Source organism: Chionomys nivalis, chromosome 14 (assembly GCF_950005125.1).
Source record: "Chionomys nivalis chromosome 14, mChiNiv1.1, whole genome shotgun sequence".
Classification (NCBI taxonomy): Eukaryota; Metazoa; Chordata; class Mammalia; order Rodentia; family Cricetidae; genus Chionomys; species Chionomys nivalis.
This window is the reverse complement of record NC_080099.1, coordinates 67,301,951-67,315,459: the sequence shown is the minus strand read 5'-3', so window position 1 is coordinate 67,315,459 and position 13,509 is coordinate 67,301,951. Positions and strand designations below refer to the sequence as shown.

The 13,509-nt window shown below is 43.2% G+C and overlaps 1 protein-coding gene across 3 annotated transcripts in view; it reads right to left on the bottom strand.

Annotated features, from left to right (window-relative positions):
- Znf521 (zinc finger protein 521) overlaps positions 1-13,509 on the bottom strand; it is a 298,511-nt gene that overhangs the window by 158,882 nt on the left and 126,120 nt on the right. For all 3 annotated transcript variants that reach the window (XM_057789090.1, XM_057789088.1, XM_057789089.1), the window contains one exon: positions 9,535-12,887. In XM_057789090.1, coding sequence (XP_057645073.1) covers positions 9,535-12,447 — 2,913 coding nt within the window. In that variant the 5' untranslated portion in view covers positions 12,448-12,887. The remainder of the gene's footprint in view (positions 1-9,534; positions 12,888-13,509) is intronic.

Below are 13,509 nucleotides of genomic sequence, written 5' to 3'. Positions count from 1 at the left end.
TTCAAACATTTTGAAGCCTACAGAATATGGCATTTAAAATGTTTTAAGAACTTAGGACTTTTCATGACAATGAGACATATCTGTTCCTGGTAACACCAATTGCTTCAAGAAGAAGATGGGCATCAAAGAGGCTCTGTATGGAGCTTGCTAGCCATCTGGCCACTGCTTGATGCTATGCTGTATAAACTGGACATGCAGGACCCACAGAGAAATGACTGCTGAACTTGCCTAAAAGTGAGATGGTCCTTCAGGGTTCCTGCTTCATGAAAGAGTCTGCCAGACATTCTGCAGGATAAAAAAGAAAGTGACCGACAAACTGCCAACACAGGTGGAACTGTTTGTGAAATTTCCTGCTTCATGGAAAAGTCTACTGGATACTGTGGGTCTATAGGCTGAAGATGGATGCTCCAACGATACACAAGAACTTTGGGGGACTGTGCAGGCAGCGATACGTCTCTGTCAGTTCTAGAGTTTTGGAAGTTGCTTACAAAGCATTTCCTGTTTACTTAGGTAATATTATATCCTTCTGGAGTCTTTAATGGAGTTGAAGAATACATAGTTATAGTTTTCCTTAGTTATGTTAAAATATAAAATAGATATAAATATTATAACTATAATTCTTGCTTGATAACTGTTTTGTTGTATGTAATTTTACTATGCTAAAGTTAAAACCTTCCCTTTTTATTTAAACAGAAAAGGGAGGTGATGTGGGAGGTCCTTCTATCTATGTGTTGCTTTTATTGGTTAATGAATGAAGAAACTGGCTTGATCTGATAAGGCAGAGTAGAACTAGGTTGGGAAAACTAAACTGAATGCTTAGAGGAAGAAGGCAAGGAGAAGCCATGTAGCCCCGTTGGAGACAGATGTCGGAACTTTACCCCATAAGCCACAGCCACACAGCGATACACAGATTGATGAAGATGGGTTAATTTAAGATATGAATTAGCCAGAAATACACTTAAGCTATTGGACAAACAGTATTGTAAATATATGGTTCTTTGTGATTATTTTAGGGCTGAGCAGCCAGGAACAAACAAGCAGCCTCCTACTACATGGAATCATGTTTAAAACTAACCTAGACTATTCGTTTTCACTATATTGGTCTGATTTTGATATCAATATTATAATATAGAGTATTAGCTATACATTTTAGGGTCCATTTTTTTTGTTTGCTTCCTATATCAGAGCTCAGGTTGTATTTTTGGTTCATGGTTAAAATGTGCTTATTTTCTAATCAATTTTAAATAACTTACTAAGTGTCCTGTATTACTAATATGTGTTTAAATCTGTTTTCTTTACTATAGAATCTCATGTAGACCAGGCTGGCCCGGAAATAATAATGAAGCCGAGAATGCCCTTGAGATTCTACTTGTCCTGCCTCCACCTCCCAAATGCCACTATCATGGGCATGCATCACACACAGTCACCAGATCTAAGTATTTTTAATTTCTATTTTAAAGCTTTTCATGTGCTTTGATATTTTTAGCTTGAAAATTTATTAATTTTTAAAGACAACTTTCTCACTTAAAATGTATTTATATTACACTCAACGAATATGACTTGTGTAGTCTTCAGCATTTTTAAGATGGGGAGAGAATGAATGGCAATGTTGAGGTTTGGTGTAGAAACAGGATGCAGAGAGGACAGGCATAAGAAATGAGAAGCAGCAGGCCAGCAAGCACAGATCTAGCGAGCTCGAAGATGGCGATCACACAGGGAGCAGAAGTGAGGCAGGGATGGCCATGAGAAAGACACTGCACTCTCCAAAGAAAGAGAATGAAACAGGTCGGGCAGATTGGGTGGGGTCATCAGTTGGTGAACTGGTCATGCGCGATGAAGTGCTGAAGCTCAATTCTGCTGGAGAGGGGAAGAGTAACTTTCCTCATTTCTACAGAAGGATAATTAAGAAAATGAGAGTGACTAAGACCAGAAACTTCAGAATACTGAGATCACTTTTATTTTTTAGTTTTAATTTTTAAAATGTGCATGTGTCTGTATGTATGCCAAATGCATGAAGGTATCTATGCAAGTCAGAAGAGGTTACTGGATCCCCTGGTTATAAGTACATGTGAGCTGCCTGATGTGTATGCTAGAGGCTGAACATCTGCAAAAAACAAGTGGTCTTAACCAGTAAGTTATCCCCAGCTTGAGAATCAAATAGATTTAAAGGTTAGAACAAACTACCATCATGGAAAACCTGCTATTCAGTCTTTCTCTTAAGTATTTGACTGAGGGTCACCAAGATGGCTCAGTAGCGAAGGGTACTTGCTGCAAAGCCAGACAACCTGAGTTCAATTCTCAGAACCCATTCAATGGAAAGAAAAAAAACCGATCACTGCAAGTTGTGCAAAAGACTTGGCAAATGTCCATACACTCATGTGTATGTGTTCTGTACATATGCAAGTAAACAAATAACAAATAACTGTAAAAATTTTAAGAAAAGACTTTGGCAGAGTTCTCACATTCTACAAAAAAAAAAAAACATTTCTAAATTCTAAAATCACATTGCGAACACAGTGATAATAACAGAAAAAAAATCAGAATTAGAGGGAGGCACAAACAACCTAAGGATGGTAGTTACATGGTGGATATGACCAATACAAACTGATCTGGGGGCTGGACACAGAGAATAGAGAGAACCCGTCAACAGCCTCTAGGCTTCTGCCCAGAAGTTATGCCATCATCACTAACTCCTTCTGTAGACACCAAAGATCTATTTCACACAATAAATCTGGAAGGCATATTGGACTTGGCAAAGCAAATTAATGTATTGTAAGAACGTCTTGAATCATAAATTTATTTTGTCACATAAATTTCAAACTTAAGTTTTAAATGTGGCTTAGTTAGAGAGAGCCTAACTATTTTTTTATTTTATTCCTGGGATATCAGCTCTACAAAACTTAGTATCAGCAATCTGAAATAAAAAACCTAACTTTTCCTCAACCTTCTATTTTTTTACCCTCATATGGAAATTCATATGATATAAAAACAATGCAAAAAAATATGGAAACTGACTACCTTCTAATTTGTTATTATATACACTGCTATTTTCAGCACAGCAACTATGTTGACAGAATTTTGACTGTCAGACACTTAAAATGGACCTTCATATCAAAGATGAATTTTGAACAACTAGAAACTTCAAAACTTTTTAACGTATTTTCACATTCTTACATCACATCTAATTCTAAAGCATCAAAGCACATTCTGGGAAAACAATCAGGATATCTCCGAATTGAGCTATCCCACATCTGATGTACCCGCAAATAGGTCTTACCGTTTCTGTTTCTTTGAAGTACTGCATTCATTCGACTATGTTTCCCAAGCTCCTAGGAAGCCATGTAAACTGGTGAGATGTGGGGAAGTCACTGAAGAATGTTAATCGACATCATTTAATTTACATGTGTACACTTCCTACTGAGACCTGAAGAAGGCACTGGAAGGCAGAAGACGAAGAACACGAATTCATGAGGAGGCAAAGAAAGGAAGACAATGACTTTGGAGGTAGGAAGCAGCACTTGACAGACATCTTGACAATTCTAGTTAGAGGTGGTATCCCTGGGGCTACCATTAGGAATAATGGGCTAGGAGGGGCAGGGAGGAACTGGGAAGGATTGCCAATGTTTTTCTGAGTAACTAGGCACAGGGTGTTTCCCTTCACTACAGTCATGGATGTCTGAGAGAGGAATGGGTTTTAGGGGAGAGAATCAATACACATATTTGAAATAGATACATATGGGTAGATTCAACTTGGTGTAGACATAACTCAGAGAGAGGAGCTCTGGGCATGAGGAGGAAATAGATCTAAGCATAAAGATAGTCACTACTATTTATAGTCATAACTGAAGACATCTTATTTTGTTTGATCTCAAAAGCTAAGCATGGTAAGATCTGATTAGTATTTTATGGGAGACAATTACTGCCCCCTGAGTAGGTCAGCTGCCTGAGCAGAGAGTAGCTAGAACACAGGAACACAGGAATCCCCAGGCACCTCCTGGTCTACACTAGAGACAGAAAAAGACTCTCAAGGAAATAGAGGGAAAAAAGCCTGGATAGCGATGTTACAAACTCAGAGGAACATTTAGGATCAAGATACCTTTGTAGCTGATGCTACAGAAAAGAAGATAGCAGAAAGCCCATCTCTCCATCATTAAGACCAAACATTGGTGGTCAGGTAGGAGTCTTGGCAGCTCAAATGGCAAACAATGGGGTGGGGGTGGGGTGGTGACTCGTGTTTTAGATCAGCTGTCCTCATAGCTATGCAGAATGAATATGAGAATAGAATAATATCAGGCGGGGGCAATTCCAGGGCTGCTTCAGTACTTCAATGAAGGATAAATGAAACTAAAAAACATGGCGAATGGGGTTAAGGAAGTACTAGTGTAAGAAATAAGCTGTAACTGAACTGGAGATGATCAAACTGGGGACAGCTTGATATGGAGATAAAGGAAGAAGATGCACTCACAACAAGAATCTACAGGAAAACTAATGGGCTCAAATTTGGATATGCTGAGTTTGAAGTTCACAGGTACCCAGTAGGCAACTGAGACTAAATCCAAGACCCAGTGGAAGGACTGAATCAGAGATATCATTGTTCTTGGATGTTGGCTTCTTTAGAGAGCTTGGAAGAGGGTTCAAATGGATCAAATGCTTTCAACCCACATAAAAAGCTTGCATGGTGGTGCACACCAACAACCCAGCCCGGGGGAGGGTGGAGGTAGCTGGGTATGCAGAACTAGCTGGCTTGCCAGTCTAGCCAACTGATGAGCACCAGGCCCAGATAGAGGTACCATCTCAAAAGATAAAAGAGAGAATTCCCCTGGTGTCTATTTCTGTTCTCCACATGTACACATATCTGTGTGCACACCTACATGCTTATGTGGACACAAACACCTATAATACACACATGCACAATAAACAGACAAACAAGTAAATTAATTTGCTAATGACTACACAAATACCATCTTCACTGAAATATAAGTCCATACAAAAGAATGCACTAATTTTGCATTCAGCAAGTATTGACAAAAATATGTAGACACATAATCAAAACTAAAATCAAACTGTAGCACATTTCTGTCATTCCCCAGGGATCCACCATGCCCCTGGAGGCAGATTGGACAGTCATCAGTATCAGGTGGCAGATGTCGTAACAGGAGTGAGAGTGGCTGAGGCCATGGGACAGGAGCATGCAAAGCCAGAACAGCAAGCAAACAAGGACTGATGGTAGCCTCAAAGGAGTAGGCTATGGGGCACTCACAGTGGTGTGAGGCGAGCCAGGAAAGGAGACAGAAGCTTTGGAGAAATGCAACAGCCACCTGTGACAAGTACTTAGCAGCAACAAGGGCCAGAAAGAACACACAGAAGTCAGTTGCCCAGCAACAGATACTCAGGATCCTTAGCACTGTGGAGAAATGACTGAGGACAGCAAAGAGCTCAGAAATACTACAACAGCTTGTGATAAATGCCTGGGCTTGCAAGGTACTTGCAATAAAGTACCTGGAACTGCAAAAAGGAGGATCTTAGCAGCTGTGATCACATGCCTGTAAATCCTGTGCTCAGAGTGGAGAAAGGAGGCCGGGCAGCTCCTGGACAGTCTGCTACGTAGTAAATGTGAGGCCACTGTGAGATTCCATCTCAACAAGAAACAAACCACATCATCCTGAGTCTGAATGGAGTTAGAGAAGAGAGCTGAACTTTCTTGTCTGCCACTTACTAGTTATGTGACCTTAAATTATTTCAATTTATATGAGCCTGATTGCTTGTCTCTAAAATACAGTGGCTAACTCAGATGACCTCCACTGTCCCTTCTGATGATAATGATGACCCTTGTCAAAGTGATTTCAGTACACTGGTAGGAATGGTTTGAGCTGGAATGATCCATGGGAGAAACCTACAAACCATTCTGAAAAAACAAACAAAAAACAGAGACAGAAGAGCACCACAGATACCATGTTCTCCCAACATCGATGGAAGAATTTAAAGCCGTGGGACAGTCTTCTAAGGTACTGATGGAGTTTCCAGGCCATCTGCAGTGAACCCAGAGGAGCTAACATTTATACACATTGCAAATGTCAGGAACTCGCCAGGCACCTCGTGTGCAACTGCAGGTAGATGGCTAGTGTGCTTCCTCTCTGATGGTCTCTCCCATCCCTGGACATGGTAGGCAACATGCAACTTTATATCACAGTCAAGGCTAAGGATAGCTAGGATGAGGAGCAGCAAAGATAGGCTTCTCTGAAATTTGTATTCCAAAGTCTCACAGAAATTTTCAATTAAGAATCATGGGAGCCAACCACAAGAAAAAAATCTTTTCATAAAGGCATTAAGCAAGAGCAAATGGGTTCAAATTCACTTCCCGCTCCCTCCACCACATGACAGTTGTCTACAGTACGCCTTCTTTGAGCACCACACACTGTGTCTTGCATCCACTTGGGGGATGTATGGTACAGTATCTCTAGATTTATATATAAATTCAAATCTGTTCAATTCTATAATCTAGTATCAACCAAATGATATCAAATGATATTCCATATGTCTCTGATGTATGAACAAGCATGTGAGTGTGTGATCACAAGTCACAATTCAGACACATCCGAGCTCTATTAAAGAACTTGTGTGCCTTGGCTATCTCATCTCTGGCCATCCTCCTCTCTCATGAGGCCTTCTGAAAACACATAAGCTCTCTTTAACCTTGTGTGCCCCCCCCAAATCACTTATAATGGGAAATCACAAATTTAATGTGACTAGCTAAGGATGAAAATGAATAAATACTTGCTATATAATATCATTTCTTTGCACTAACATATACTGTATATAATGAATTTGAAAGATGGTAACTGAAAAAGAATAATGAATTCAAAAATGGCAATAGTAATGATGATGCACATATTGGAAAAACCCACTCATCTGGTTATGAAAAAAGGGAATATTTACAAACCAAATCTTAATATCTGGTCAATTATGGCCATCTCTGCAAGCTTTTTATGAAAAAGTTTCAGAGGGAGACAACTTATTGCATAAACATTGTTTTGACCATTCATAGCTAAGGATGTAAGTATTTTTAAAATATTTTAATGATTTATAAAAGCATAGATTATAAATAACCTTTCTAGCTATCATTACTAGTTCAGTTTAATTATCATTACTAATTAAAATATAGGCCATGGTTTAAGGATAAGTTTTCTGGTTGGGGATTTAGCTCAGGAATAGAGTGCTATCCTACAAAGAACAAGGTACCTAAGAAAAAAAAAATGAAGGCCAATAATGCTTTTCCAGACAAGCAATTCTAAATGAATTAGTATGTACATATTCCTCATAAGTCTGCTTTCATTTTTTAAGCATTGCATTTCAAGTAGAATATAAGTATCAGAAAGCATAAACCATGAACACATAAGAATAAGATGGCACGGACATTTTCAGAAGCAATCTACTATGGAGCAAACTGTCCAGTCTTGACTGTAAACACAGAAAATCACAGTCACACACACACACACACTAACGCAGTCATTCCAACATGTCTTTACGTGCTGCTTAAGTTAACAATGCACATTCAAATCCTACAAAAGGAGACGAGCAATTCTCCGCATAAATGGTTTATGAACACTTATTCTACAACTATAAAAAAATCTTAAGTTTGTGTGTGTGGTACACACACACAAGTGCCTACATATGTTTGTATAGAGGTCAGAGGTTGACCACGATGTACTCCTCCATCTTTTAGCACCGTTTAGTTGGGGACAGGGATTCTCACTGAAGTGTACCGTCCCAGCGAGGCTCTCTGGCTAGAAAGCCCAGCACCCTTACATTGCATCTCACCCATCATGGTTGCATCTGACTTTTATGGCGTTTCTGAGGATCTCTATGCTGGGGCTCACGCTTGCACAGCAAGTTTGCACCCACGCACTGCAGACTTTCATTCTGCAGCATTTAAAAACAAAACACTTTAGGGACAATCTACAAATTAGAATACAGCCTTCTTATAGTAGATATTTTAGATTTATCTAATTTCTCCTAATGTAGCTAATTCTATTGCCTTAGCCAATAATATAGCTAAACACAGAATATCCCTGTCTAAGAAGATGTCAAAACATACCTGCAGTATACTTTCAGGTCATACCTGCAGTATACTTTCAGGTATCTCAAGATGATTTCTAAAATGGTTGAGGGAAAAATGGAGAAACGGGGGAAAAAAGGTAACAGGGAAGAGGGAGGGAGGAAAAAATGTCCTAGTTTGGTAAAGAGCATGAGTATACAAACACACATTCATTATGCCATCTCTTTAATGTTTAGACACACTTAAACATTTTTTGAAATAAAGTTAACGCTAAAACCCCCACAATTTCATATGACTAAGGACCACTTGTTTCAGGGACCGCTAGATTGGATGGGACGCATAAGCCAGAGCCACCAGCCACACTTCATTCTTCCAGCTCTCCATCCGTCCGAAGGGATGTCACTTATTTAAATAAGAGGAACGTGCAGGCTTATTTGGGCAAGGGAGACAGGAGAACAGCTTCAAAGTCTGGGCGTCTGCCTGTCACACAGATGCCATACTGGGTGAGGATGGGCTGTGTTGCCTGTTCCATTCTCTCCTACTGGCTGCCTGATGGCTATCTGGGGGGAGACGCCAGGAGCCCTCTGAGAGTGCTGGAGTGCAAAGACAAGATAAGAACCATACAGGAACCCCACATGGAAGGGACAAGGGTCTCCCTGGGGTCTTCATTTGGATGGATCTCCAGATAGGAGCAGGTAGGGAAGTGGAGTGATACCGCTGACAGCCACAGAGCCCTCTGCTCAGCTTCGAGGAATGATGGGTCATAAGACTACAACTGCATTGTTAATGAATGTGTTTCTCGTACTCACTGTGCCAAAGGAAACACGGAGCTGCAGCACTCTGAAACTGGCGGGGTGAGGGAGCGGATAAACGTGGATTTTGGAGCCAGAGAGTGAAGGCTTAGGGAGGGTGTCTTTAAGCAGATAAATGCGGGCGCTTTGAAAACCTCCTGTTGTGCAGGAGTGTTTCCCCACTACCCAGAAGACAAAGAAAACCAGTGAGTGTTGACAATACTGTATTAGAAAGACACCCCTACCTAATTTGTTACCCGCCAATATATATATTCTTTTTAATTGACTACAAGCCAGCACGTTGGCTCACACTATCTCACTCATGTGTCATTATCTCTCTGCCATACACACAAGGCATAGCTGGGGATTTCAGTGTGTGGTGAAGCTACGCTGAGATTCCAGATCTCAGTGGGGTTGGCATGAGAGGCAGTCTCTTCAGTCACTGAGAAGACAATGTCCTAGGGGGGACTGGAATTAGTCCTATTTTGCACCATTCAAGCCAAAATGGTACTTATCAGGAACCAAGTAATTGCTAGCTAATGGCTATAGGGAGAAAAACATTGCATTTCGAGCTACACATCTCTTGGCATACGTGACAGTAGTAGATAAAGACACGGAAAGCTTGACTATGAAGTGGAGGTAGCTTTTGAAGGAGGGCAAATAGCAAATGTGAGAAAGGCGAGTTACCTCATCGGACTGGGAGGGGCTGATTCTGGGCATGGGCGACACTTGGGGCGTTTTCAACTGTGTGCTGTTGCCGTCTGGCACGAGTTCCCGGTGCACTGTCTGGATGTGGTTCTGGAGTTCGCTTTCAGACTCAAACTTGACATTGCAACTTGAACAGCGCGTCTTCAGTCCCCCCACCTTGCCTTTGCCCTCCAGGGCACATAGATTCTCATTCTGGCCCAAGCCCGGTCTGCCGGTGCCAGAAGGGAGACTGAGGCCCGGGCTACTGCTCTTACTAAGATTCACACAGCCGGCACACAGACCATATGGCAAGCCATTGATATCAAGTTTCACCAAATCTTGCTTGGAACGGAACTCTTTGAGGCAAGATGCGCACTTGTACAGTTTCTGGACGTGCTGGCCACGCCCAGTGGTCTGCACGGTGGACCCATTCCCTGTCTTCTGCATGTGGAAGGTCCCGTGGATTTTGAGTTCCAAAGTAGAGGTGACAGTCTGCATGCACACCACACAGCGAAACCCAGTCAGGGAATTCCTCAGGTCGGGGTGCATCTGGCAGTGCTCTAAAAACTCCTCTTCGCTCTGTAGGGGCATCTTGCAAATGCGACAGTTTCCAGTATCCAGGCTCTTGCTGTGTGTGACTTTGTGTTCAGTGAGAGTCAAAAGGGAGGGGAAGCGCTCGCCACAGATAGGGCACATGTAGTGTTTGACAGGGCCTAGGTGGGTCTGCATATGTTCACGGAGCCCATTTTCGGAGAAGAAGGTTCGCGAGCACACGTTGCACTTGTAATTCCCTTTAATGAGCTCTGCTTTCTTCTTCACGATGGCACTCTCTCCGGGTCTGATGTTGTGGTCCCGGAGCTGGTGGTTCTGCAGCAGAGTCTCCATGGTGTAGGCCGCCCCGCAGATGTCGCAGCCATACATGGGCTCAGAGCTGTCCACGTCCTCCTCGCTGCCATCGTGACTGTTATGGGACTCCTGACTGTTGGTGAGTAGGGTCTGCAGCTCCGCCTCCTCCTTCTGCACTTGCTCTGAGGCCCCATTTGTGCCACAGTTGGGGGTCTTGGTTTCAAACACACAGTGCTTCTCCCGCAGGTGCTTCTCCAGCAGGATGACGGCGTGGAAGGCCTTGCTGCAGAACCTGCAGTTGTATTTCTTGCTGTGCGTGGTGATGTGGCACTGGAGCTCCACCTCCGTGCCAAAGGACTCGCCACAGAAGATGCACTTGTGCACCTTGCCTTGGTTCTCCAAGTGGTTGTGCTTCACGTGCAGCTGCAGGTCCGTCTCGTTGCGGAAGTCCCAGTTGCAGGATGTGCAGCGGTAGACCTTCTTCTCATTGCTGTGTTTTACGGCCAAGTGCAGCTGGATGGAGACCTTGGAGTCGAACACTTCTTGACAGAGAGTGCAGCGGAAGAAGACAAACGTGTGCATGTCCAGCAGGTGCTTCTGCAGGTCATCCACCGAGGTGAACTGCTTGTCACAGCTCTCACAGATGTAGTAGGTTGAGGTGATCATGAAGTGGATAGTCACGTGCTTCAGCAAGGACTCTTGGTTGGGGAACTCTTTGTTACACTGAGGGCAGGTCAGTTTTGGCAGCACAGTGTCCAGATGGGTTTTGAGGTGAGTCTGAAAGCTGTCTAGGGATGTGTACTTAGCACCACACTGATTACAGATATATTCTCCAGCAGAGCGGGCAGGGCCGCCTCCCACTGCCTGCATCATCTTAAGGGATGTCTGCTCTATGGCCACAGGAGACAAGGGGCTCAAGGCCCGGGATTTCTTCCCATTGTGAATATAATTCAGGGCCAAGGGAATGTTTTTATGATTCTCTTTAATATGCTTATTCAGTTTAAGAACACTGTTGAATATTGGCGAATTCGTACAATAGGAACAGGAATAGACTTCAACTACGGGTTCTTTTGGAGTCCCAAGCACAGGAGACCCAAACCGGGAGCCACTGAGGTCACAATGGACCTGTCTTATATGCTCTTCGAGGGAAGAGTCAGTGAGAAATCCCATGTAACAATGGGGACAGAAGAACGCATTGCTGTCCTTGGCTGCAGGATTGGCAAACCCGTGAGAGCATCGGATGTGCTCCTGAAGGGTGTTGAGGTCATTGACAACTTCAGAGCAGAAGTTGCACTGGTAAACGATGGCAGGCATGGCTGAAACAATCAGGCCTGGGTCCTGAGCTTCATGCACTTGCTTAATATGTTCATTTAGGTTATAGAGTGAGGGCAAGACCTCCAAGCAATACTGGCAGATATGGGCCTGTTCTGGCTTATCTAAATGCATAGTTTTCAAGTGAATCTGCAGAACTGCAAGACTCGAAAATAACTGCTTGTTGCAGTAAATACAGCTGTAGGTGACTTTCGCTTGTTTGCTAGAGGGACCGGTCATGTCCGAGGTCTGCTGTGCAGCTCGCTTCCTCCCTCGGCTCTTTGGAATGGGTGGAGCGGCCTCCACCATGGTTGAGCTGTCCACTGAGAGGTTGGAATCCGGAGTCGTGCTAGACACAGAGGTATACCCCACAGTGACCAGAGATGGGCTGTTGCTGGGGTTACAGGACTCTGGCTGCTGGTGACTGTCCACGTGGCTGTAGAGCTCCTCGACAGTGAGGAAGCTCTCTGAGCAGACGCTGCATGAGTTCTTCTTTTCGCTTGCATGGGCCTGCTCTACGTGGTTCATGAGGGAGGCCTCCTCCACAAACAGCTCGTGGCAGTACATGCACTGGAGGGCTGCTCGGTCCTCATTTGGGGAGCACTCGGGGTGGCACTCTGCAATGTGCTTCTGCAAGTCCTCTGGGAAATCAAAGCCCTCCTCACACTGGCTGCACTTCTGGGTGTCCTTCATCTTCCAGTCCTCCATCCTGGAACCAGACTGGGAGCCGTCCTTGTTCCGCTCATGAACCTGCATATGTCCGTGCAAGGAACTAGAGGACAGAAACCCGCGCCGACAAATAGCACATTTATATGGCTTGTTGGATGTGTGAGTCTTTAGATGAATTTTCAGATGATCACTGCGAGAAAAGGCCGCGTCGCATTCGCTGCAGTGGTACTTCTTGTCCCCTGTGTGGAGCTTTATGTGGCGGTCGCGGCTCCGCTTGTGTTTGAACAGCCGACTGCAGTAGGTGCATTTGAAGGGCAGCTTGTCACTGTGGCTCTGCTCATGGTGCTTTAGGTAGCTGAGGCGGCTAAACGACTTGTCACAGAACTGGCACGGGTACGGCAATCCAGGGCCACCTTCTTCCTCTCCAAAATCGCAGCCTTCTCCATGGCTGGGGGACGTCTGGTCCTTACTGGAAGGTGAGGAGGCTGGCCAAGAGCAGGTGGGGTCGTCCTCGACATCAGCTCCATCTGCAATGAGAGGCAACGGGACATCTTTACACAAGCTGAGAATCCAGGAGCGAGTCACTCAGACCGTTTCAGTGAACACACGGTTGGGGGCGGGGAAGAGTGAGCATTTCAGTGAGACAGTTCCAAATCTGAGCCCCAAGCTTTTATTCTTCATTTACTTTTCGCTGGTTTGCAAAATATAAAGAGATATTAAATAGTTCTATGTCTAAATTACCCCTTTATTACTTTTTTATCATTTTTCCTTAAAAGTGAGGCATATATTACACATTGACAATTTTATTAAAATGCAGATTTTAATATATTTAATGTTTCTTTTGTAGTCATTCAAAAATGATTTGCATATTCTGTGAGCATGTGAAGCAGCAAATGAAAAAAAGAAATATTACAGGAGTGATTTAAAATTAATGCAGTCAACCCAGATGTCTAATATTTAATAAAAAATTCCCTCTCCATTTTGCTTGTTTTTCTATAAAAAGGCAATTCTGAAGACCAAAAGTCTTTTATGGGGTTCTTATTGATACAGACCTTATTGCTTTCAGCAAAAAAATATTAAAAAGTAAGCACATGAAAGGAGACAGAAAACACAATAATAATTATGTCTTGTGTAATGAAAGACAACCAG